The sequence below is a fragment of the Panonychus citri genome, unplaced genomic scaffold, assembly GCF_014898815.1.
Source record: "Panonychus citri isolate SS breed McGregor unplaced genomic scaffold, ASM1489881v1 Contig00077, whole genome shotgun sequence".
Lineage (NCBI taxonomy): Eukaryota > Metazoa > Arthropoda > Arachnida > Trombidiformes > Tetranychidae > Panonychus > Panonychus citri.
Window position 1 is genome coordinate 2,265,224 of NW_026515482.1, and position 27,895 is coordinate 2,293,118.

Below are 27,895 nucleotides of genomic sequence, written 5' to 3' on the forward strand. Positions count from 1 at the left end.
CTCTTTAACTCTCGCGCCTTCAGGCTAACGAAGAACCACAAATTCCACCCCCATTTAGATGTAAACAAACTCATTTCGACCAATCAAAGTGAAGAAAATTTTGTTTTCGATTCGAACGCCCCCTGTTACCGCCAAGTTTAAAATTCTTTTTCTGGAAAATGAGAAATTTTTTGTTCTTTTGTTATTGTTTGATTGTTTCTCGTTTGCGTGATTAACTTTAATTTAATTGTTATTGTTGTTATTTTTTTTGTTTCGTTTGCGTGTTTAACTTTAATTTCATTGTTGTTTAATTTGTTTTCTCTTCTCGTTCAAGGTTAATTTATTGACTTATTGCTGTTCACGATGGCGATGATGATTTGGAAAATGTTAAACTTTCATCATCAGAGGAAAAAGATGTGATAATTTGATTGTGATTCTCTCATCAGTCATTCAGGGAAACAATTCAATTAATAATTTGATTTTCTTTTTTTCTCATTTCTCATCACTATCAGAATATCATTTAATTACCTGCAGACTGATCAGATTCAATTTAATTGTCTCTCTGTCTGTGTAATGCCAATTCTAAGGTAAAGTTATTTAGCTTTTTTTCTATATTCTTTTTTTCAAATTTTCTCTTCTTTGTCTTGTTTTTTTGTTCTTTTTTCGCTTCATTTGGTGTATTATGATTTTCTTTTATTTAAACTCTTTTCTTCTTCTTCTTTTCTTCTAAATTATATTGTCACTTCAAGGGCAATTACGATTACATGTTTCATTTTCTGTGATTTTAATTCTCAACTTTTTTTCCCTCATTTTTCAGAACCGGAAATTGCTGATTGGTAATTAGTACAAACTACATGCATCGATTGAGCAATTTGATTTGGAAAATGTTGAATTTATGAAATCAATCAAACTCAATCATGAGCTGTATTGTTGGTTGGCTGTTAATTGTTACAAATTTGCTCTCACTCTCTTGTTAACAATTATAATGATACTAATGATTACCGGCACTAAAAAAAACCAATCAATGGTGATTGTTTTTTTTTTCTTGAATAGATAATTTTTCTATAATTTGTTTTCAGGTTTGATTGATTGGTACATAACTACTGATAAATTGCTGATTATTTCAAATTGAATGTTAAAAAACAAAGGAGCTTGTTGCCAAATTGTGAAACAATTTAAAAGATGCGTAGTTAATATAAGACGTGATCCAATTGATTTAGTTAAAAGTTCAAGGTATTCGTTGAGTTCATTCATTGAAACATCCAAACCGGATTTACAGTTAACTTTAATCCGCTCAAGTTTCAAATTAAATGAAACAATTTGGATAATCAAGCAAAGTAATTACTCATCAAATCTTTGATCAAAATCTCTTGGTTTTCTCGTGTTTAAAACATAATCAATCCAGTCGATGAATTAATTAGATGAATTTACCGATGCAACTAAATTATGATCACATTGTGGCCTTGATTGTCTTAATTAAATTATAACATTGTAATGGATTTTTATTGATCCTTCCTTGAACATTTTGACAACCATCATCATCAACATCACGTGATTAAGGGACAATTAAGTTGTTTGTGAATCAAAATTTATCTCAATTACAAACAGTTTCCTGAAAATATTAATCACTCGTAATTAACACTCTTTTGTTGGAAAATAGTGTTAATTGATTAATCATGAATCCTTTCCACTAACACTCGAGGTGTTATTTTTTCGCAATTCTTTCCAATAATCTTTAATTACTCGTAATCTGAATGTGATTAACTACGTGATAAAAAGAGACAATGTAAATCTCTTTATTCCTGTTGCATGATCATCTTAATTATTACAGTTATTAATTAAGCCGAATAGGATATTTTTTGTATACTTCTATTGATTTTATTGATTATTGAACTTAATTGCTCTTTGAAAGCAATAAAAAAATGAGATCTTTGTCTGATTCATTAATTGATCATGTAATTAATCACATCAATTATTGAGTTCCAAGGTTATCAACAATCATCATCATTATCAACGAAAAAAATCATTGTTGATTAGTCGTCAACTTTTTTTCGATTTTCTCAGAATCAAAAAGAGAATCAATATTACAACAATCAAAGAAGATAAATTAACCAACTCAGGATATAATTTAGTAATTAATAAATCATCTGAAAAATTTAATGTTTTCTATGAAAATTGATTATATTTTTCAAGGATTTTCACATTGAACTGATCAATTTTTTTTTGTAAATTCGCTTGGTTGATAATTAGTTCTAGTGATTAGTAAACGTAATTGTTGATTCATCGAAAATTATTGCGCAGATTAAATGGATGAGTTAATTGTAGGTAAACAATTAATTGATTCTCGAGAAAATTGATTCGTAATTAATAAAAAGCCTTTCGATGTTTTTTTGCTCGCGTTAATTGAGAGACTGATGAGTTTCGTTTTCCAAACCAAGTACATAACAATTAACATTAAAATAACTTGATTAATGGAATTTTCCAATTGTCATTGATTAACCAATTTATGGAACTGATTTATGTCATTTCCCGAGCGACCACGAGAAACAGAAAGTCCAATCGATTGATTTCCACAAATTGTCCATTGAATTTGAAATTAACTATTTACTTATTATCCAAAATTTAATCTTCCATAATAACAATCAACCAGGCCAATGATTTAAGTGATTGTTGTTTTAGTATCTGACCAGAGGAAAATATAATCATTTTATGCTTCATCTCTTTGTGTTCAATGATTAAGTTCATTAATTATGAAAACAGTGAAAGTTCATTCTTCATATTTATAATTTGCTAACTATTACCACAATTAACTGTAATTAAATAGTTGCTGAATCAGCTACCCAACGATCAATTAGTTTTTTACATTTATCCAAACTTTCCTGTAAAGAGCTGAAATTAATTTGATACCATGGAATTGGATTACCATCAGAATCAAATTTCTCCGGTCCATTGATTAACAATCCTCGAAGTGATTTATTTCTTTCAATCAATTTCTCATAATATTCTATTGCGCCATTTGCGTAGGTCTCTTTGGGATTTTCAATCGCCCTGGAATCACATGACTGAGCACAAATTTGATCGATATAATCACTGAGAATCACTGCAACGCTAATAAAACCGACCACCAACAATGTTCCAAGTCCAATTATCGTAGGCACTTTACCGATCACTCCGATTGCCCGAGGTTCTAAGTAATTATATGTAGCGAAAGCACCAAATATACCGGCAAAGTGCAAAACATCTTTGTACATGACCATCTCTGAGTCTGCAATCATAATCCCTCGAGCTATTGCAAACTTTTTAGCTTCTTTACTAAGAACTAGTGAATTGATGAGATTTTGTCCATTCTTCGTTGAATGCCAATCACCTTGAGTCAATTTATCAACACCGATCAATGATTCAACTACTTTTGGATCAACATCTTCAACCTTATCGTAAATATAAGTGTAAGGAATTCCAATTTTAGCTCCATTGGTTAAATTTAAATTACCAACTGACACAACATCCAATTCTTTGGTCAAGAAAAATTTCAATTCACTCTTGGCTTGTTCTTTGATCTTTACTTCCAGACGAACATCATCAGCAAATTCTAGTAAGCTTAAAGGTATTTGGACCATTTTATTATTATCACTAGAAAAGGGGAAAGATTAAAATTAAAAAAAAAAGAGACAAAAAAAATGATTTAAAATCCATTCAAACAAAAATTAAATCGCAATCAAATGTTACCTAATAAGAGAAACCTTTTTGACTGAATAATTGATTCCCATAGTGTTTTTGATCGGGTTGTATGAAGCAACACAACCTGTGGTTAAACCAACAGTAAAGATCTTCAATTTACTCCAACTGGGCTTTGGTGCACGAGTTGAATACATTGTGGGTCAACAATTTGTCTAACAATTAACCATTAACACAATTGATTTAAACGGTTACAAAAAAAAAGGTAAACATGTGTTGAGCTGAGGGACCAACTCTATGGTACAGACTGTAAATTCTGGTATCACTTTGGTTATCATGTTGAGGCTTTTTCTAAATTGATAACATCTCGTTTCAATTGATTAACAGATTTATAAATTAACGACCAACCAATTGAAATGAATTATCCTGAAAAAAGGTAAATCCATTCACATAATCCTTTGATATCCATAATTTTAAGGTTTTAGTTGTGAACAAAGAAATGATTACATTTAAAATTGTTCTCAATTAAAAAGTTGATAGAATAAAATTGAAAAGATGGCCGATAAGATCAATTGTGTTAGCCATTGAATAAGCAGATGGAATACCAATTGTCCTTAGTAGATTAAGAATAATTTTAAAACCAAATTTACTAATTAAAGTAATTATATCGGATAAATGTTGCCAAATTGAACCAACTAGAAATTGAATATTTGTTGATACAAAATTTAGTAATTGAACAAATTTCTCAATCCAAGTTTCATTTAGATTTTCATCACTTTGAGTTCTGTTGGTTGAAGAATCATTTTGATAAGAGTAACAATTAACCACTAGAGTAGAAATTAAAACAATTAAATGAATAGAAAAACTCATTAATTTCAATTTTCTAAACAATTAAATCAAATTTAACAAAAGGATTAGAATTTTGAAAAATAAATCGCGGCTTCGGCTCAGTTAGCTACACACTTTTCTAAGCTCAAGTGGTTGTCATGACAACGAGAATTTAAGAAAAGAAAGAGAAAAGAAAGAGAACCAATCAATTCGGCTGAAAGTTTAGTCGAATAAACTTTCAGCTCATTCGAATAGTCGACTGATTTATTCTAACCATCTTTTTTTTTCATCTTTTTTTGTATTTATTTATTTGTGAATTTAAATTAATGAAATTTTTGTTGTGATTTATTTTTCTTTTTTTTTGTTGATTGTAAATTTAATTAATCACTTTTTGTGTCTGTGTGCGAGTGTACAGTAGATTAGGTTATAGTTTTACTGTACTGTTATTATTTAGACAAGGAAACATCCCCTTCTCACATGAGGAACTTAACCAACAGCAACAACAATTCAAATCTAATTATGTCGGAAGATGCTGAATTTATGTTCACCGCTGGTTCTATCATATCTTTAATCACTTGCCATGATAATGTTTACGAAGGAGAGGTTTTAGCCTTTGATTATCATAAGAAAATATTGCTTATCAAGTGTCCATCAAGCTCAGGTCAACCTAGTCTAAATGATGTCCATCTAATTAATTTAAGCAATGTGACAGACGTAAAAATAAAAAAGGAAGTCAAAAAAGAGGAGATTAGTTCATCATCTTTACCTCACCTCAATTTAAGTAAAGTAAGTAAATCATGTAACATTTAACTCATTCAATTTTCGAACAAAAAAAAAATAAGCTTCTTTTGGAATAGAATAGAAAAATATTCTCCTTCTTCTATTTGGTTCGCATTTAAATGAATGTGTGAGTTGGAAAGAGAGAAGAAAATTTTTAATCTCCATTTCTTTCTATATATAAAATATTCTCTTTCTCTAATATACTTTTTGTTTCTCTTGTTTCTCTCTTACTGTAGGTTGATCAAAGGAAAAAACAAGCCATTGAGGAGCGAAAACGTTTAGCAAAAGCTTTCGATTCTGGTGTTACCGATGAGGGTATTGAAGTATTTCTACATTTATCAAAGACAATTGATGCTGTTACCTGGGATGGTAAAAATATTATTGTTATGAAAAATGTTGTCATCCAACCTCCTTATAAACCTGACAATTGTATTCCAAATGTTGGCTCATCATCAGCGGCCGGTGGTGACAAGAGGGTTTCTGCTTCGACTAAAGTATTAGAAGCGGTTTCATACATTAAACAATTATTGGAAAAATATTGGAAAGATAAGTAAACCACCATAAGTACACCAGACACACACAGATACAAAAAGACACCCACACAAACACACTCAGGACATTGGAGATGATTAAAGAGTGAGAGAGACCAAAAAAAGTTATAAAAATTAGAATAAAATTTACCGAAAAGCAAATCGAAACAAAAAACGTCAACTTAAATCGGGTTACTATTATAAACCGAATAATATACCAACAATATCGACCTTCCAGAAAAGAAGAAAAAAAAACACAAAATGGATTACCGATTCGAAACATCATCAGCAGTTTATATAAAAGTTTTTCGCAGCTCATTTGTCTCAAATTTCTCTTTTTGTTGTTCGATTTGTCGAGACTTATAACAAAAACAAAAGAAAAGACAAAAAAGAGAGAAAAAGAAGATGAAATGGAAACAATCAAAGATAAACAAAGATTCAACGTGGTTTGAATCTTCCCTTAATATAATTAAAAGAAAAAACTAAAACTTTCTTTACAACTTCTCACTCCAATGAATTATGTTTTCGTTGTATATTGTATGTGATGATTATTTGATTCATTCATTGGAGATCATTTTTTTTAAAGAGAGAGAGAAAGAAGATAAGTTGTCTTTTCTTCCTCTCCTCTCTCTCTCTCTCTCTCTCTCTCTCTCTCTCTACCGATTCTATTATAACAAAAGGTGTGGTAATCAGCTTCCATTTTAATCAATCATCCGGGAACAAAAAGTAAACGATGATTTGGTCCTTTTTGGCTTGAGTTGCAATCTTTCATTGAAGAAACTTGACTTTGTCATCTTCTAAACGGTATCGCAATTGATTCCAAAAGTTTTGTATTTTCCTTTCTCATTATCTTGGGTCTGGATCTTTAATAGCTTTGTAATTGTTTCATTGTTGATGATTTTGATGTTTTCTTTTTTTTCTGATGATGACGACGATGATGATGGTGATGGTGATGGCGGTGATGATGTAGATGATGATGATGACCAGCTTTTCAGCAAAACAGAAAAAAATTGTTTATGTTGTGTGTTTGTGTTGATTGGTTGTTGTCTTTAATCAGTCAGCAGTAAAATTTATTCACTTAATCTTTCTGGTTACTTAATTTTGGTAATTTTGTTTGTTTTGTTTTGCTGTTTTGCTTTTTTACGGTTTTTTAAGGGTTTTTTTTGTTGCTTCTTCTTTCGTCTTTTCCTCTTGTCTTCATCTCTTTGTCTTCCTTTTCGTATTCTTCCTGGTCTCTTTTTCTAGTTTTCTTTAAAAAAGTAAACATTTTGATTTCCTCTTTTTCTTTGATTTCTTGGCTTTAGGTCCATTACTTGTAGCTGCTTCGGCCATTTTTTTCTTATAAATATCTTTCATTAAGGTATAGAAAATGGTGTCCACATTAGTCCGAGTTTTAGCACTTGTTTCAATATATGGCACATTCCATGAATCAGCTAATCGTTGAGCATCAGCCTTTGGTACGATTCGTTTATCCTCGAGATCAGCTTTATTACCAACAAGTAGAAAAGGGATATTAACATCATCACCTTTAACTCTTAAAATTTGTTCACGAAATTCATGAGTTGCTTGGAAAGATTCTTCTTCTAAAATGGAAAATACACAAAGAAAACCTTCTCCTGATCGGAAATAATTGTCTCTTATAGCAGCATAATCTTCTTGACCTGCAGTGTCCAAAATGTCCACCATGACAACTTCTCCATCAACATTTGCCGGTTTACGGTAAACATCAGCTTTGGTTGGTTCATAGTCCTCAATGAACTGTTAATGATGATTAACAGAATACCAGTATCATCATGAGATTAACCAGAGACACACCGAATGAGTAGAAGAGAGAGAAAAGGAGAGGGATAGAGAGAACAAGAGGGGGAGATGACGAGAGAGAGAGAGAGAGAGAGAGAGTGATGCGAAAATAAAACCAAACAAGGCCAGGGCATGAAGATGAAGGCACGAGAGAAAAAAAAGAGAAAAAAAAATGAGAAAAAAACTCAATAAACACAAGATAATAATGATAATAGGAACAGGGTTGACAATCAAGTTAATGACATTAAAACACAGTTAATTCATAGAGAAATGAGAGAGAAAAAAAAGAGAAAAAAAGACAGATAGAAAAAGAGATAGAAACAGATGATGAAAAGATCGAAAGAGAAATTGTTAGATTTTGAAGAGTCAAGAAAGAGAAAAGAAAACAGAGATTCGCTGGTTAATTAATACATCAAGGAAAGGGAGGGATTATTATGAGTCATTCTTAGTTTATAAGAAATTAGAGATTAATTGTTAATCTTAATCATCTATATTTAGTTAAATGTTTACCTCATCATAAAGAAACTGTAAGGTCAAAGCTGATTTACCAACACCTCCAGTACCAACCATGATTACTTTGAGAACTGGTAAATCCTTATTAGAAACAGTTTTACCAGCCATTGTGGTTAATTAAATTTAATTACGATCACCAAACACACTAATTATAATATAAATAATAATGTACAACAGTTAGATGGGAGTTAATAGTTAACACTAAAAGGAAGAGACAAAAATATAAACATTGAGACCGAAAATAAAAAAAGAAAAGAAAAAATCAATTAGTCTCTTTTTCGGCCAGCAGATGGCGCTGTTTAGAACGCCCCGATTTTAATTGTCATCGATTAAAACTCTTGACAATTGCAACTAATTAACTGATTAGTTGATAGATCAACAATTTATTACCTATTCATGAGACAATAAGCAAACAATGAGAGATTTAATTTAGATAATTTTTGGTTTGATTGGTAAAATTGGCAAGTGATTAACATGGTTTTCCAATTCAGTTGATCGAGTTGATTTAATTGTAATTAGTTGGATGAATTAATTGTGAGATTTGATTTTTTTTTGTTGTAATAAATAAAAATAAATTATCATATTTTATTAATTGTCGTATTCATTTAGACTATATTGTTTGTGAGACATTTAAATAAATTAAATATTTTGACTTGATGTTTGTTTTTCTTGTATCAATTAATACAAATTTGTTTGTTTGTCAGTTGAGCAATTAATTAATTGCTTGTTGTTGCTGAATTGATTACATTGATGGTTACATTTCAATTGTAATAAATAGTTATTTAGTTGATGGTGCAAATTAATTAAGCTAATTTACTCTTGATTAGCTTAATTATTTTTACATAGTTTGTGTTGTTCAAGTGAATCGTTTAATCTTGTAAGTATTAAATTGTTTCATCGTAACAATTAACTGTTGAGTTAGATTTTGACAATTAACTTAATGAGAAAAAAAAATATGAAAACAGTTAAATTGAAGTGAAAATAAAATCGAAAAAAATTAAATAATATTATTGAGATTCCCAATTTATGTATCAACTAATTGTGATTATTATATATAATTAATAATCCAATGGATAACATAATTAACCAATTGTAAGTCAATAGTAACATGATAATCAGGATAAAATATATTAATCATCATCGAGATTAGTTGATCTAAAACGATTTGCAATCAGGTAAATCAAATGATCTAAATTCAGTCCAGTCCTTAGAGATTGAACTTTGTCAATTGATTAAGTTACTACTAAGATCAAATTAACCACCATCCTAATTACAATTAAACTTAATTGTATTCATATTGTAAGTCCAATTAAATTGTAAAGTATCCTGGATATAAGGTGATATCCATTGGCAAAGGTCTTACAATAAATGAGAATCCATTGTTGATCAAGATAGAGATCAAGATAATTATGATGACAATTGAGCGGAAAACAAAATTGTTGATGATCAAAGCATAATAAATGAACGAACTAAATTATCATCATGATAATTATAATTGTTCATAGATTTGATTCCAATATAAGCATGAGATTCAATGGGTTGGAATGTTTTTAGACAGTTAATCTTTGCCAGGAAAAAAACTCGACTCATCATCAGTTGGAGATAAAAATAAATCACAAGAAATCCGGTCAAGGTGATAATCCTTTTCTCTTAATCCATTGTAAATCCTAATAACATTTGCTTTTGTTATTTCATCTCCATCAATAACAGTCAACCGGTAAATTAAATTTCCATCCAACAATTAAAAAGAAAGATTTTCCTTCATCTTCCAATAAATTTGATTTAAGTGATTTTCCATTTCCTTTCCAATGAAACTTTTAATTGTTGTTTCAAACCCATTGACATTTTGAAAGTCAATTAATTGTTTCAATCCTTATAATTAACAGAGTAAATAACAGTAATAATAATGTAATAATCACCAAAGGCACAAAGTAATCATGATGATGGGTGAAAACTTTTGTTTTTTTCTTGTTTGTTCATTAAATTGATTGTTGTAGTTGTTACCATGGATCCATTGATAGATAAATAAACCATTGGTCAATAAGCAGTAAATTAAATCAAATTGGGTCAAGTTGGAAGGATAATAGAAGACAAAATCAATTGATTGGCCTTTCTTTTTGCGATTCTTTCTTTCTTGGAAAAGTTCATTTCAACACCGGTGTCACCTAAATTAAGCTGATTATTGTTTACATTATATTAATATTGTCCATCCAGGTTCAGTAATTGTCCAATGTTCATTATTGGCTTTATTTGTCTTCTCTTCCTTTAGTGTATTGGGAACTCTCTGAATGTCTGTGTGAGTGTGTGATTTTTGTAGCACCTTAATTGTATTGCAATAGTTACTTTGTTACAATTAACTCATATTTTTGTCAATTTAACCAATATCGATCAATTTGTTGTCAATTGTTTCCTTTAATTGTCATAATCTTGATTGGGTGGAAAAGATATCATCATCCAAGGAGAAAAGGGAATCACGAATTGGTTCAGAATCAAAAAACAGGGAATCAGATTTGAAAAATAAACTATCATCTAGAGCAGGACTTTGAATTGTCGTAGGCAGTGTTGGTGCTTGTGGCGGTGGTGGGGGCGGTGGTATTGTCGGTGGTTGAATTGTATTACCACTTGGTGATTTCATCATTGAATTAGGATTGGTTATGGTTGTTGATATTGGATTAATTGTTAATATTGATGATGGACTTGTGATTGTATTGGTTAAAGGTGATAATTTGTTGTTATTTGCTGTATTGGTGAGTGAAAGAAAATTTAATTTCCCATTGACAGCAATTGGTAAACTTGTTGGTTGACTTGAAGGTTGCATTAAGGTTGAAGGTGATATTAAATTGCTACTATTGACCAAGTTATTGATATTGTTATTATTATTATTGTTATTATTGAGTTTCTCCTTATTGTTGAATTGTTTATCATCCTGTAAATTACATAATCTTTCAATCATTGTAATCATCTTTTCTTGGCTTAATTCAATTGATGAAATACGATCAGCAAGGTTGAACATTTTATCTTCCATTGATTTTAACGATGAAACCAAACTTTCATATTGATTATCTGATAAATGAACAAATGATTCTCGGTAAAGATGATGATTACTGTTATTTATGTTACCTTGATTGGTGACAATATTATGATTACTATTATTATTATTATCATTGATATTGATATTATTACTTGTTGTATTTGTGTTGACACTTAAACTATTTATACTATTTATGGTACTCGAGTTAATAATATTGTTAACTTGTGTCCGATGATCATCAAGGTGGCAAATATCATCAATGGTTGATTGTTGATTACTTCCTAAAGTTGGTGTTGGAGGTGTTGTTGGACGATTACTTAAATGACCTGGACTGATTGGTGTTAATGATGATTCCGTGTTAGTTGGACTTCCTAAACTTTCATTGTCGTTTACACGTTTATTACCAATTGTGGTAACGGTTACGTTATTATTATTTGTACCATTGGAAGTGGTTCGTTGAGTACGATTTGGACTTGATTCGTCGTGGATTGAGCTGCTCGTGTTATATGTTACACTTAATTTATGGCAAACTTCAAATGCTTGACCAATCGTTCGGACGATCCTCATTGCTTGAGACTAAATGTTGTTAGTTGAAACGAAAAAAAAAACTTGACAATTAACATTATTCAAAACAGTGATTAGAAATTTACCTTCTTCGGTGTCTTAAAGACGCAACATTTAAATACATTGGATTCTCTGGCAATGTAAGAAAATATTTTCATATCCAACGAATCATGAGAAACATAAAAGATTCTGTTAATTAGGGAGATAAAAAGGAAACGATTAGCAATGAATATGAAACATTTTTATTGGAAACAATTCAAAATGACCATAAAGTATCAACCCTTTATCTTAACAATTCTGTTTATAAGTTTGCCTAATTAGCTTAATCCGATTAAGTAATCAATCATCAAGAGATAAATAATTGTCTTAGCTTGAGAATCTCAATCATAAATGGGATACATGAATTACTATTGAACTTGAAACAGATTATATTGATTAATGTTTTTCTTGCTGCTTGAACAACATCAAAGATACACAAGATTCTTGATTGATTCTGATTGTTACCATTGAACGGAAATAATCACACAGAAAACAGGAAGAAGCACAAAAAAAAAGATAAACAAATGAACAATTCAGTAGGAAAGATGATGAATAAAATTACAGGACTGAATATCTATGAGATTAATGGTTGATCTCTATGTGATTTGGACGAAATCTTTTGATCCTAAATGTAGACTATCTGATAAAAACTATCATGTTATTAAGAATAGAGATTGAAATCATTCATGTTATCATTCTGATAGATCAGGAAATTTAGGGTAGAAATTTTGATCGTCCTGATATAAAAGGAAAGAAAGTGAATCAAGATGATCATCAATAGATGATTGATAATGAATGAAATGCAAAAAAAATTGCCACAAGAATCCATGCATCACATTGAATAATAATGTTGAGGAAAAGGAAACACCATCAGTTGAAGATGAGAGTGAGAGAGAAAGATGATAACATCTCACATTTCATTTCATCTTATACACTCAACATATGATGTTGATGATACAGAGAATAATTTTCTTCTCAATATTGAATAACAAAATATTATCATCTTCATGAAAGGTGATTCAAGAAAACTGAAATTCAAACATGTCATTCAAGCAACTCTGCACATTTAATGAAATCTGATCATCAAGAGTCATTCAGATTTCATGGGATTAAGATTAGGTTGATAATAACGGTTCTTAAAAGGATGCTAATAACTTTATCCTACTTAAAATCATCATCACAAAATTATTATTATCATTATTATTATATATTTGAGCTTATCAAGGATAATTAACAAATAATGAGTTACAATTAAATCTAATAATCTGTAGCATTCTGATATAATTACAAGAGAAATGTTAAATTTTCATGATAAAATGTTTTCCTCCTTACAATCAACATACTTATTCAATAAAATCAATTTCTGGTTAAATTCAATCAACCAAACAATTGATTGTAATCAAGTTAATTATCAATCAATCGAGAAAAAAAATATATTGCAAGATAATCATGATTTAATGATCACAATCAACTGATTGTAACATTGCAAAGGTTTGCAGAAAACATAAAAATAACAAACGGATAAAACAATTTAGCTCAATTGTAATCAAATATATATAAATCTGATTGTAATAAAATTTTGATTAAATTACTCCAACTAATATAATCAACAATAAGTAATAAAATAGTAGTTGATTGGATTTAATCAAATCCAAACTAATAAATAACAATCAGACAACATCATTAAACATTAATGAAGATTAACATTCAATTGAATTAATTATTATATGAATAATTATCAATATATGTAAAGACAAGAAAAATATATTACTATGATAAATTGTGAGCTGATTAACTGATTAGATTGGATGAAATATTTTCTCAACCGAATCAACTAGAAAAAAAGTATCTATCATTGATGAGATTGTGATGATAAAGTTTGATGATAACAAATCAAGGTAATCAAAAGGTAAAGGTAAATGGGAAATAAAATTTGAAAGGCAAATCGAGTACATAAACATTTGAGTTCGTTAAGAACTATTTTCATGAACAGTTCATTGGTTCGAGAAGGAGATTCCATCAAGATTGGATAGAGAGACAAATTTTGTTTACATAGGAGATTCAATTCTAATCAAATAATATCATTTCATGGTATATTAAACACTATCAACAGAAATAGCCTTTTGTCTTGTTCCATGAAAGTTTCCAAACTATTCATAACTTTAGACTTTCTTTCACATTCATTCAAGATCATAATCATTGAGAAGTTTTTTTTAAATACTCATGATCATTATCACAACAATCAGAATGATTTGTAGTATATTATTTACTTAATAATTGGACGAAGGTGAAAGTTATCAAGTCAAATTGATTGAGTTTTACTGTTGAAATTGAATGAAAATTGTTCAACACTTTCAGTTGAACAATTTGAATAATTAATCAATTTACTCAAATCGAAATTAAATTTTCATCAAATGAATGAGTTGATGAAGGAAGGAAAAAAAATCAGTGAGCAAACAAGTTGAATTATTAATATGGAAACTGTTGATTATCTGATTGGTGATTATTTTCAAACGAAATCAATTTGGTGAAAAAGTTACTCCAACGAAAAGATATTTATAAAACTAATCAATATAATCAAGTTATCGTCATCATGGTGAAGCGATTGATTAACTATTAAATAAAGCAAAATGTAAGGAAGTATAATATTTACACAAGGATAGATACATAATCGAATGCAATTTTTTTTCCAAATGAAAAAAGGAGCAAAAAAGTTCATGTTCATTATTCATGGTATATACATGGTAGATATATTCAAGTTGGAACTTTTTTCTCGACTCTTTTCTGTTAACATGACAATGAACAAACTATTTTAATCATTATCATTATGATCATTTTTTTTTACTCATCGTCAACTAAGTGATAATATGATGAATTTAATGATGTTGGAGACACTTTTATCCACTTAAAGTTTTACTATGGAAACTATTTAAATGCAATAATCAACTGTAATTGGCAGTGGAATGCCAAGAATAGCATGATGATGAGCATCTTCATGGTGATGAGAGAGATAAGTGAGAGACAAAATGGAACAGTTTCCGAAAAAAAGGAGAGAGAGAGAAAAGATATCGTATTCTTTTACTCTTGTGATTTTTTTTCTCTTCGAAAAAAAACTACATAGAATAAACTTTTTTCAATCTAGACTGAAAATTCTGATTCCGTGAGTGTAGATTATGTGTATTTATGAACAGTGATGATGTTTTTTTTCTACCCAAAGTTCATTCCGTTGGAAGAAGGTGAATTTTCCCTGACAAAATATAGAAAATCGTTTCTGAGGATTATCATGATATTATTTGTTGTTACTATTTCTCCCATGATGATGATGATGAAGGTTATCCAAGCTCAAGATGATACAGGAATTATCAGAGAAAATGAATGAAAACAAAGATTCGTTGTTGGAAATCTAGATTGTTTCAGATTCTCACAATCGAAGCTTGAAAAATGAGAAGACAAAAAAAGGAATCAAGAGAAAGGAGCTCATGATGAGAATAGGATGATGATGATTCTTGCTGATTATTTCATGATTGGATTCTCAGACTTTGGTGAAATTAAGAATTGTCAGAAAAAGAGTTCGTGATGATATTACTGAATGGTTGACTCGATTTCTGTTGTTAATAAACATAATAATCTAGATTATGATTGCTACCATATTATTATAAAACTAGATTATATTGTCTACCTTAATTTAAAGGTAATTTTATACTAATATCATTTTCACCATCATTTGGATAAGATTATATTCATTAAAGTCATTTTTCATGGTGTTATTCACTATTCATGATGAATACTCATTCTAGTGGGAAAAGATAATTAATCTGATATGATTAAAAAAAGGATTGATAAACTGAAACTATAGCATCTTTATCATGTTCATTAATCAACAGAGAGAAACTTAAATTGTCAACTTTTAGTATGAATTTTTTGACAATGAAAATTATCAGATAATCAAGCCAAGATGATTGTGAACAATTTAAAAAATTGTATTATAATAAATGATGAAAATTAATAACAATGAAATCTAAATTGAAAATATGAATAGTAATCAACATTTGAAGATGAATGATTTTCAATATAATAATTGATTAAATTGTGTTTTCGTTGTTAAAAGTAAAATGACAAATTAGTGGATTGAGATGATTGATTAATGAAAATGTGAATGCAATTCAACGAGATTAATGAATGAGATTATCGTTATAAAGGTCAAAGATGAAAAGGTTTACTGATTGGAAACATGATGAATAAAATCTTAGTGAAAGGTCAAGAAAAGTTCTGATCAATGGTTAAGATAACAAGATGATTTTCATGATAAAAACTCAAATTTTTATCAGAACTTGATGTGGATAACAAACAAGTTGACATTTAGACAGAAACAGAGTAACTATGAACACAAACTAAAATCAAAACAAGCAATTTAAAAGTAAAAACGATCCTCTAGACAATTAAAGTTAAATGTAAATTGACACAATCAGGAAAATGGTTTATCATGAAACATTCAGAATCCATTTCATGGGAAATGATTATTTTATATAAGAGAAAATAGATACAAAAGGTAATGAAGCGAAATCGTTTCCAACTTGAAAACTATTTCAATGGAACTTTTTTTTTCTTTTTCTTCAGGCTTTTCCTTCTGTCGGATAACATCAACATCATGTCGATTTCATCATGATGATTATGATGATGACTATGGAGAATTCATTCTTCAGGCAGAAAATCAGAAGAGAGAGAGAGAGAAAGAGAGTAAAAATATATGTCATTCAAAATGGACTGTGAAGATTGACAGAGACAATCTTATAAAAATAAATCAGTTATTTCAAGTAGTAAAATGGTATCAGTTATCTGATGAATTCTGAAATTTCAGTCACAGATTCATATAAGTGTTTACAGTTATCACTCAATGACAAGGAATGACTTGAATCTTGATATAACTCTATTTGAGAGATTGAGTAGGAAGTGGAAAGAAAAGCAAAAAAAATCACTGATCATTATCATCAGCATAGTATCTTCATTTTATTTCAATAGATCAACTATCATGAAGTTTAGAAGGTGAAATTCAACAATGGAAATACAAAAGATTCTGTTAACAATCAAATTCTGTGAAAGTTATTCAATGTTAAAATGATAAAATTGAAACAAACAATAATGTTTACTGACCTATACTCATCATGTAAACTCATCATCATCATGATTATAATAATAAACATTGTTATTAACATTTGTTTCATGTAACATGATGATGATGATGGAACAAAGAAAACGATTCAGATAAAAAGACAAACATTACTCAAGAATAGAAGGCAAGGTCAGAAGAAAATGATCTGTTTTCTGTTGGTGAAAAAAAAATTCTTTCCTAATTCGTCATGAATAGTTCATATTTATTATATTCTGTTATCTTCTTCTTCTTATCGTCATCATCATCAACTATAAAAGTGGTAATTATCTCCTTAACAGAATAAGTTAAATTCATGATAGATACTTTTCTTTACAGAAAAAGAGAAAAGAAAATAAGGAGAAAAAAGAACAAGAATTACAGTAACAGATAAAACATGATGATTTCAAATTATCATGGTTTTCATGGTGTAAATGAAACAACAGAAAACAAAATAATTTTCAAGAGAAAAGCGATAAAGAAAGAAATGGATTCCACTTGAAATTTTCTCAGTTCTCAGAATTCATAGCAACAATTTGCGAATAAAAATCTTCTGAAACAGGGTCAACATGATGGATTTTACTGGTGGAAGAAAAAAATTATTACATAAGAAAAAAAGAAACTCATAAGAAAAAACATTTTGATTTCAACATGAGAACATATGATTGAGGGAAATCATTATTCATTTGGAAGGAAGTGCAAAAAAAGTTCATAAGAAAATCCATGAAAAATGAAAATAATTCCATGTCAATAGAAAAAAGCCCAAATAAAATTAAGGAAAATCATGATAACCATGATAAACTGAATAAATCCATTACCTATCGGAGTATTTTCCACTTTCTCTCCCAGATAATTCAATCCTCTAAAATTGCGATTAAAAAGAGTTATGAACTTTATCCTTAAAAATTTCATGATACAAGAATTGGAATACAGGACACCATGAAAATAATCAAAAGAATTCTCAATCCATATCATCCATCACACGATGATAATCATCAAAATAAATAATAGATGATAATTATAATCATCATCATAACTATCAATAGATTAAGATGAAAATGTTCATGTTAACATGATGATGAATGTTGTTGATTTATATGATTTTTTTTTCTTTGCTTTTTTTTCCTGCTTTTCCAAGTGTAAATTGATTCAATTATGTGTTTGGATAAGTATTAAAAGCAATCATGATTGTTGATTAAGATTAAATCAAGATGTTAATTTGATTCAATAATTCGGTGTGTATGTCATGTAACCTCCACATTTCATCATCATTCATTTATTTTTACAGAAAGGGAGTAATAGTAAGTTCTGATAAAGAGGGAGAGAGACTGAATTTTAATCGAAGACAAATAATAGAGGAAAAAACTCAAAATTGACAAGAAAAACCGTTATATCAAAAGGGGGAGAACTTTTGATTAACCTCATGAATCAATCAACTGTAATCACAATTAAAATACTAATGACATTATCTTTTCTGTCTTCTAGGTAGAGGTTAAAGTAAACTTGATGGTTTATTTAACTTTTAAATTAATCAATTCAATCGTGAAAGGATGCGGATGATAAAGAGAGAGAGAGAGAGAGAGAGATGAAGATGAATGAGTTTACAGGGGAGATTCCAATGGATTCAACTTAAATGTTAAAACAACATGAATGATTTTCATCACCAAGGTAAAAGTAATGAGATGAAAATCATATTTTACATATAAAATAATGATAATTTATTTACTTTTACATTATAATTCCTTAGATTAATCATCATGTAACCATCAGACTGATTGATTTGAAATCGTAATCATGATAATGGTTAGTTATTGATAAAGATACATTATTGTCTTGTATAAAGTTTGACAGATTATCTTTCAACTTGATCATGAGAAAACAAAAATTCAAATACAAAGTGATAATGTTAACAAAATTACATATAAAATCATTAGTTACAATTAACACCACAAGAAATGATAATAATTCCCAAAGTGTCACTAATAATAATCAACAATCATCTCCATAAGTAATGATATTAATCATTATGATAGTTCATTTCTGACACATTTTCATTCATATATCTCAATACAAGTGCATGAGATTCATGGTGAAAATGATAAAAGTGGGGAGAGAGAAAAAAGTTCCATAAAACTAACATTTTAATAGTGATTAAGGATAAATAAAGTAACAAGATTTCGTGATTTATTGAATATAAATGATATCGCCAATTCAATAACCTTACATCATATGTTATATACTTTCCTGGTTCTCACAATGATTTTCCATGAGGATTCAGAGGATATTCTGAGAAACTTTTATTATCTCTAATATTTCCCAGTGAGCATTCAAATGTATTGTTTCAACTACATTAAAAGTCTCAATTATAATCTCATGTTAACTATCAAATAGATCAAAATTCAAATTAATCGTAATAAACTTTAATTGGTTCCCTTTAGAAGCAGAAATTTTCAGTTTAATCAACAACTCACAATTATAACAAGTTATATTGAGTAATCAGAATGTAATAATTACATCAAGAAGATCAATTCCTAAATGTTAAACCAATTAAAATGAGAATAACTAATTAATGAGAAATTCAACTTCATTGACATGGTAAAGGTGAGATTAACATGATAACTATGGACACAGAAAGAAGGTGAAAAAAAATGATTTCATCAATTCTCAGGTGAATTTAATATGTATTGATTAAAGATGAATTAAAATTAATTCCATCTTTTTGAATTAATGATGAAATAGTATCAATAAATGAATAGAGGAATCAATAAAAAAGGGTTTCACCATGAATTTCAGGGTATAAACTATTTTCCCAATACATTTTATCAGCTTTTCGCTGACAGAGTCAATATATTTTCATTCATTCATTTTTTTTGCAAAGCAAACGAAACTCATTCCATCATGTTAATAATATTATCATGATTGTCATGATTGTTATCATCAGGAACAAGATAAATGTATAAATACATATGTAATACATGTGCTACTCTTTCAAAGGGTCTCTCTGTTTGTTATCCTAAAGATGATAATAAGATGAGAGTCAATGATGACAAATAAGAAATATTAATCTCTATTCGGATTACTACTCTTATTAATCAATTCTGTGTTTACATGGATGGATAATATTGATTGTAACTTAGTATTATAGCTTCAGGGAAAGAGGAAACCATGGTAATCATCATGAATTCTGGTTAATGCTCGGACAATTTTCTGTTTTCCAAAACTTCAGTTCCAGTTCCAATTTCTTTCCATTAAATCAAGAATTCAGGGAATTTTTTACTTGACTCACTCTCTTTCAATTAATTCAAATGAATTAAATCATTACTGATTATTACTTTTCTTTAACTGAATAATTGATTTGTTCATATGAACAATCAGTTTGAATGTAACGGTAAAAAAAACAAATTGGATAATGATTGTAATTAGGTGATGAATTAATTAATGCTCTTATATTTAATTAACATGGTTCCCTTTTAGCAATCAAAATACTGATAATCAGATATATTTTAATCAAAAGTAATAATAATAACCTTAAGTGAAAAATGAGAGAAAATTTCTAAGAAATTGAATCAACAATCAAATTAATTGTTTTCACTTTTCAACATAACTTATATTCATCAACTGTGATTAACTAATCATTTGATATCATTGATTTAATCATTTTACTAACTATTTATAGTAAGTAAATATGAATAAAAAAAACTATGGTGATGAATGTAAATAATTAAAGTAAACATAAAGCTCAAAATGAATCTGTCATTAGGCAGATTGATTAACTCAATTAACGTCTTGAAACTTTACCAAAATTAAACTAGTTAGTGTAACTTGTCAAAAGTAAGATAAATGATTAAGATAATCATTGAGTCTAATCAGTCAATCATTTGGTTTTGATCAAATTAAATTGTTCATTTAACTGATTATCAAATGATTAAACTATCACAAGAAAACAAAAACTGTAGATTCACAGTTATATCAAGATAATCAATTGATTGAGTTAACAATTTTTGGTGTAAATTGTAATCATAATCATTTAATTGTGAAGATAAAGACAGAAAATTAATCTTATTGACATGTTTTGGGATTAAATAGAAATAACCAATGTAAGAATTAACAAGATTAAGATGAAGGAGAGAAAAGGGGATTTACAAGGCGGAGAGAGAAATTACTACAAGCGCACCGAGATTCAAAAGTTAAATCAATTAGTTGATTGACTGATTGTTGAAGTTGTTAATCATCAGATTGATAGGAGAAAGAAAATACCTTTGACAATTAACTAGGTGTCTTAATTATGTGAGAGATTAAATAGTATGAGAGATGGAGAGATACATAGTTGATTCCCAGGTTGAGTTTGATAGGAAAAAGGAAGCAAGAAAAGTTCATCAATGAAACTCATTACAAGGAAACTCATAAGTAACGGTTCAATGGCATTAAGTGACTCTCATTCATGAAGGTTTCATTATCAAGTCAATATATCAAAAGAAAGTGTTGTTTGTTAAGCCAACCCTAACTGAGCAACTAAGAAGATGAAGATAAGAGGAAGATTGAGAGAGTGGGAGACAAATATCAATGAACATGGGATAGAAATGAAAGATTGATTAATTGTTGTGATGTGTTTAGGTTTGGTGATGAGGATAAATATAAATATAAATATCTATCTATCTATCTAATAACATGTTATGGAAAATGAGGGGAAAAGGGTTCAGATATAAACACATAGGTGCATTTCTGTTGACCAGTGAAAGGAACCCAATAAGATGACCTGAATATGGACAAGAATAGTCAAAGTGATTGAGAGGATTATTACGCATTGGAAAACAAGATAATTACAATCTATTAGGAAGAGAAAAAAATTAGTTTTTACGATAATAGGGATTGTTCAGGAGATTCTTTCAGAATCTTTGGGTTTCGGTGGAAATGGATCATGATGATGACGAGTAAACCTAATGATGATAATAGCAATTCTAGAAGCTTATTAATGAGCATATAAAAAGAAAGAGAAAAAAGATAAATATCAGAGTAAGAATTTAATCATGAAATAACTTGCTGAGTCTAACAGAAAACGCTATCAGGCAGCAATATGCAATTTCTTAAGGTTCAACACTTGAAGAAAATTTAAAAATGAAGAAAAATTTTTTTATCATCATGGGAAAAGAGTGAAGCAAGAAAAAAAACATCATCATCCTTTTCTTATTAAAGGTAAGCGATGGATTTACATTGAAAGATGAATATCAAAGTGATAAAGACTTGGGAATTGAAAGAGGGAAGAGATTATTTTCACAAAATCAGGTAAACGATTTCACTTGAAATTAAAAGCAAAACCGGAAAGGGAAACTTCAATATGATAAAATTTATGATAGGAAATCTTTAAGCCAAAGGAAGATGAAATCTCATCCAGTGGAAGTGAGAAGATGAAGCAAAAAAAAAGGTGTACAAGATTCAGTATGTTGGGTGAAGATGGAAAAGCAATAACAAGTTGGCTCTCTGTTGTTAGATAATACAAAATGGAGTAGAAAATAATTCAGACAGGAAGATAAGAGAAGGAGAGAGAGAGAGAGAGAGAGATGATAATGATAATGATATTGGAAGATGTAGAAGATGAAAAACTGTTGAAATTGTTTTCATCCTCATTCTCTTCATTTTCATCCTGTTCGATAGAAAAGGATAGGATTTTCTCTCTCTTTCTCTCTTTCGAATCGAAGAAACTTTTTCTTTTTTCTTCTATTTCTTTTTACTTTGTTGTTAGATTAAAATGATACAATAAATTGGTTGATTTATATGTATCAATTTTTACATGGGAAATTGCTCAGAATTAAAGGAAACAATAATAATAATACAATACCAAGAATTGCATGGTAATTGCAATTCATACAGAATGAGAGAGAAACGTTTTAGTAAAATAACTAATGTAAAAGAGGTGAAAAGTTATTGTTTTTATTTTACTTTTTTCCTTTTCTGTTTACCCATGAAAACAATCAAATTGTCAATGGTTGATGAACATGAAGAAATAAATTGTTTATAGTATTTTATCATCATTGTTGATTATTGGAAATAAAATTAAAACAAAAAAGCAAATATAATCAAATTAACACAAATTGCATACTAATGAAAAACAAGATCACCAATCACAATTACGAATATAAATAAACATACAAAACAATTAATACGATTTATTATAAGTGATTCAATGTATTTGGTTTAGTTTTCATTCACAGGGGAAAATTCAGTATTTGTGTTCATTTCTAATAGTAATTCCTATGGTTTTATTTTTCTCAACAAAAGTTCAGAGCCCATGGTGGTAAGAGCATAAAGAGAGAGATAATTTTATGATAAAATCTTTGGATTTAAAGTTAATTTTTGTTTTTTTTCATTAATGTTCAGATGATGAGCATAAGGGAAGGAAACGAGGATCAGGATTATTACGATTCACTCATTTGATCTTATACATTGAAAATCCTAGATTGAAGCCTCATTGAACAAGAATTGAAAATAAATGTAATTTACTGATAGATTAAGTCTTTGGTGTTAAGTAAAAAAAGATGATGGGAGTGAAATTGATTAGGATAGAAGTGTGTGTGTGAGAGAGAGAGAGAGAGAGATGAAGGTTATTGAATGGATTGACAAACACTGAGAGATTGTCATCAAGGATTAAAGGAGATACACAACTGATAATACAATGGAGAATAGACAATATAATTATAATAGATATTAATACAATATTAGCCTCATGATAATCATCATGATAACATTGAGTTTCCATCGGTGTGGATTAACGTTATCAACATTATCATTTCATCATTTTTATAACTCTATCAAGATTAGATTGACCCTAAAGGCTGGCAAGATGAAGATCAAAGGATGATGAAAACGGAAAAGGAATAAGATTCTATAGAGAGAGTGAGTGAGAGATAAATGAAGAGTATATAAAAGGATAGAAAATCAATCTTAATTAAGGTCTAACTATGGTTTAAGTTCTGGTTAGATAACATGGATTCAGTGAGAGAAAGATGATGATGAAATAATTCCATCAATGATAAAGTTCTGATAGAAATGGAGAAATAGTCACGAATCATTGGTTTACAATAACTACATGTATGTAATACAGTTAACATGATGATGATGATGATAATGGTGAAAAGTTTCACCTCATCTTCATTTATTAATCTGCACATTGGATTATATATTTGTTGAGTAAATTTTTCATCCCCTTCATCATTCAATCAAGTTCAAGCACAATTAGACTCAGAGATAATAGATGAACGTTAATAATGTAACTATGTTAACTTAATCATCATCTTAATCTTCATCATCATCACAAATAACAACGCCAACGTCAATAGCAAAAACTAATTTGTGATCACAATCAAGAGAAAGTAATAGTAATCATTAAGTAATCAGATTGTATTGTATATGTGATGATTATGATGATGATTAGAAAACCATTGATTAAGATAGGAAAAAGTTGTTAATTGTTACGGAAAAGTCATTTCAATTGGATTTTGATGGATCTCAATAATTAGATCACCAAAAAAAAACAAGTCTGATTCTCTCTAATTCAATTAGAAATAATCTTAATAATAATAATTATCTTAATCAGTCTTTTCAAATTATTTCTAATGGAAGTCAATCATTACGAGAAACCCTTTTGATTTGCTACTTTTAATTATCTTCAACTTGAATCGCTCATTAATTAGACACCTCATCATTAGACTCAATTATTGTCACTCTCACATCATCATCAGGAAAAGGTGATCATTAATAATCTAATGATTTAGATTAATTTTATCAAAGTTGTGATTCTTATAAATCGATAAATATCAACAGAGGGAAAAGGGTGGAATGAAAAAGTTCAATACTATTCAGTATTCAGTTAACGGTTTTCACAGGTAAATACGAGGATAAATTACAGAGAAGAAAAAAAAATGTCTATACTATTCAGAATCAAACCAATGATTCACTTTATCATCATCATCTCATGAGTTTATGGTTATTTATCATGCATTTCAAGGAGAATCCATGAAAAAAAATAACAGTCTCTGTAACAATCAATGGTGGAAAAAGCAACTATAAAGAAATTGAATAATGTGTTGAAAAAGATACACATTCAATGGTTATCAATAGTGACTATTACACTTCCATTCAAAGTGCTTGATACTTTATATGAATATAACATGATAATCATGATGATGGTGATAATGATAATAAGAGACGGTGAATTATATGAATACAGGAAGAAGAAAAATGTTGACTTCGAAAATGAAAAAGAATGGCAGGAATCATGGAGAGATAGAGAACAAGGGAAAAAAAGAAGTTATCAAAAGCGTTATAATAGATGAACCCTAAGGACTGAATATCATCATCATCATGGTGTTAGTGGTGATCATGAAATTCTGAAGAGATAAATTCTTGGGAGAGAGAGAGAGAGAGAAAAATTATCTAAGGTGAAACATGATATATGCAATAATATTAATATAACATTGATAGTCCCAGGAAATAAATTGTGAATCCTTAATTCATATAATGAAAATATTATCATCACAAATGACAAGGTAAGTGGGGAGAGTTTGGTATTCAGAGGAGAATCATCAACATATATTTTGTTCCAGTGTAAATCAATTGACTATGGTGATGATGATGCTGATGATTAGGAGGAGGTGGATGAGGATGAGGATGGAAAAATGTTGGCAAGATGATTAGGGAAACATTTTAATATCGATGAAAAGATTGATGATCATCATTATTCATCTTTCATTATCTTCCATATGAATCATGATATTAATACACAATCAGAAGGAAAAAAATATATACCAATTTGAATGACCGATTAATTGTAATAACATTTGAATGGTCAATACTTTATTCATTGAGGTTGTTTATTCTTATATTCAGCTAAATGGTATCATTAGTATTCAACCAACATCGATAATCATTAAGATTATCATGATAGCAGAGTAATAATAGTAATCAACTAGTAATGTAAAGGGAAGACAAGAGAGAAATCAGTTCTTGGTTTATCATTTAGAACTTTTTTTTTCTTTTGTCAAATAAACTTTGGTAATTTTTTTTCTATTCTATTTTTTTTTGAACTTTTTTATGATTCACTTATTTTTACTCATTGAATTTATCTCTTTGTTCATTTGATCTCTCTCTTTTTATCAGTAAAATACAGGAAGAAGATGGAAAAATCAGCAATGAGGGTGAAGGAAGTGGGTGGTATGAACACGATCATAAAGTTCATTTTGGATTTCCCTGAGGCTCAATAATCGAAAAGTCTTACGAACTATAGACTAACAATTTGATTTGAAACTTTCATGGAAGATAACAAGTTACCCAACATGTTTTGATAATCGACTGAAATTTGAACAATATTTTCTTGGCTATAGTTCCTATGAAACTGAATGAAAGTCAGCAGAAAATTTTAGTTAATCATGTGTGTGTGTTGATTGTGAGGGTGGAGAGGAGGGAGAGGTATTACTGATTTGTGCCCAGTTTCATTGTTGGAACGGTTAAAATTCAACCCTCAGGGTTACAGTGCATTGAACTTGATGATTTGTTTTAGCTTTATCATTCATATGTGATATATTTTGATTGTTGATGATTAATTGTAATTGTTATTTGGTTGAATGTTTTTCTCTTCTCTTTATCAATAAACAAAGTAACTAACCTGTAAATTGGATGTTGCATTAGTGTTAATCGAGTTGGGATTTTGGCCTTTTCTCTGAGACCCACTTTGACTCCTAAGAAGAAAATCATTGAGAGAAAGTTTTAAATTAATTTTTCAGTTAAGAATTAAATATATTCGGTGTGATGATCATTAAGATTCTTATTACTGATCATATGTACACAATATTATACAGTGAATTTAATTTGTTGGAAAATTTGTTATTAGTTGGTTGGTGTGTGTGTGTGTTAATTTGATACTCTTTTTTTTGGATCTATCTCTCTGTATCTCTCACTATTGATTATATGTGGTTAAGGTGGTAATCTAACAGTGTATTCAATTGTTATGCTCAGATGATCAAGAATCATCAGGATGAGAAACTCAACTAGCCGCGAAAGTTAGTGAATCATCATTAATGATTGTTTGGCTACATACAGATAAGAAAAAGTTGATCATCATCATCATTATCATCTACAAGAGTCTATATAATCTGTATATATGAAAATGTTCATGAACAATTATACTAAAAAGAATAAGATTTCGATTGATTGGAGATAGATAATAATAAGAAAGTTATTAGAATGGTAATGAAAGAAAAAGAGAAAAGAACATGGAGATTTACAAACCTTCAAGGGAAATGTCAATAGTTACTTTCCGCTTTTTTATGGCTTTCGATTTAAATTCATGTCGTATTCGTCTCATGGCAGCAACAATTTCTACTCTTGAATTAGGCCGAGGAACCTCACATACTCCAATAAACTGTAAAAACCAAAGAGAACAAGAAAACAAGAAGAAAAAGAGAATAGAACACAAATATTAAAAATAGAAAATCAAAGGAGAGGAGAAAATGACATTAAAAAAAACAGCCCAAAGTAAAGGGAGGAGAGGACACACACACACAATGAGAAAAAGAAAAACTAGAGAAAGAAAGAGAGGATAAAAAGAAAGAGACAAAGAAGAAAGAAATGAAAGAGAACAGGTACACATAGGTGGTTAAAAAGAAAGTGGAAAAACTAAAGGTACAAAGAAAAAAAGAAAAAAGAAGAAAAGAAAAATTTTACCTTTGCATTAAATGTGATCCCATGTTGGAAGGCTTCATCCGAGTATAAAGCAATTCGAGAATCATACTCATCAAGGTAGATGTATTTTCGCGATGGCATATTGATTAATTAAAGTTAATTAAAGATGAAAAACAACAAAGGTGTCAAAAAATTTAGCCATTTAAAAAGACGGAGATTTAGAGGTAACAAGAGAAAAGAAAACCAAAAAACATCTTCAACTTTCAAATTCTCCAAAACAAATGGATGAACATCCACTAGGTGGAAGTCAAGTCGATTCTAAATTCTCTCCGAAAG

At 29.1% G+C, this 27,895-nt stretch overlaps 4 protein-coding genes and 1 long non-coding RNA gene across 6 annotated transcripts; 2 read left to right on the top strand and 3 right to left on the bottom strand.

The window, feature by feature from the left end:
• Positions 1-95: 95 nt before the first annotated feature.
• On the top strand, positions 96-2,187 carry LOC128387069 (uncharacterized). Its single transcript, XR_008324955.1, has 2 exons — positions 96-566; positions 797-2,187. It is a non-coding gene; the product is annotated as an uncharacterized LOC128387069 (long non-coding RNA).
• A 376-nt stretch (positions 2,188-2,563) lies between these two features.
• On the bottom strand, positions 2,564-4,159 carry LOC128387065 (transmembrane protein 177-like). The gene is made up of 2 exons (XM_053346211.1): positions 3,706-4,159; positions 2,564-3,609 (listed from the first exon to the last, which is right to left on the bottom strand). The coding sequence occupies exons 1-2, from the start codon at positions 3,849-3,851 to the stop codon at positions 2,796-2,798; spliced, it is 960 nt and encodes a 319-aa protein (XP_053202186.1). The 5' UTR covers positions 3,852-4,159; the 3' UTR covers positions 2,564-2,795.
• Positions 4,160-4,757: 598 nt separating this feature from the next.
• LOC128387067 (protein LSM12 homolog A-like) lies at positions 4,758-6,110 on the top strand. Its single transcript, XM_053346214.1, has 2 exons — positions 4,758-5,268; positions 5,499-6,110. Exons 1-2 carry the CDS (start codon positions 4,960-4,962, stop codon positions 5,814-5,816), a joined length of 627 nt encoding a protein of 208 aa, XP_053202189.1. The 5' UTR covers positions 4,758-4,959; the 3' UTR covers positions 5,817-6,110.
• On the bottom strand, positions 6,059-8,348 carry LOC128387068 (ras-related protein O-RAL-like). The gene is made up of 2 exons (XM_053346215.1): positions 8,103-8,348; positions 6,059-7,550 (listed from the first exon to the last, which is right to left on the bottom strand). The coding sequence occupies exons 1-2, from the start codon at positions 8,211-8,213 to the stop codon at positions 7,044-7,046; spliced, it is 618 nt and encodes a 205-aa protein (XP_053202190.1). The 5' UTR covers positions 8,214-8,348; the 3' UTR covers positions 6,059-7,043.
• Positions 8,349-9,105: 757 nt separating this feature from the next.
• LOC128387059 (carboxyl-terminal PDZ ligand of neuronal nitric oxide synthase protein-like) lies at positions 9,106-27,864 on the bottom strand. 2 transcript variants are annotated; one of them, XM_053346204.1, is made up of 6 exons: positions 27,602-27,864; positions 27,167-27,299; positions 26,544-26,616; positions 11,787-11,889; positions 11,289-11,712; positions 9,106-11,168 (listed from the first exon to the last, which is right to left on the bottom strand). In XM_053346204.1, the coding sequence occupies exons 1-6, from the start codon at positions 27,698-27,700 to the stop codon at positions 10,525-10,527; spliced, it is 1,476 nt and encodes a 491-aa protein (XP_053202179.1). In that variant the 5' UTR covers positions 27,701-27,864; the 3' UTR covers positions 9,106-10,524. The 2 variants fall into 2 exon arrangements, with proteins under 2 accessions (XP_053202179.1, XP_053202178.1); XM_053346203.1 differs by having other exon boundaries at positions 9,106-11,712.
• Positions 27,865-27,895: the final 31 nt, after the last annotated feature.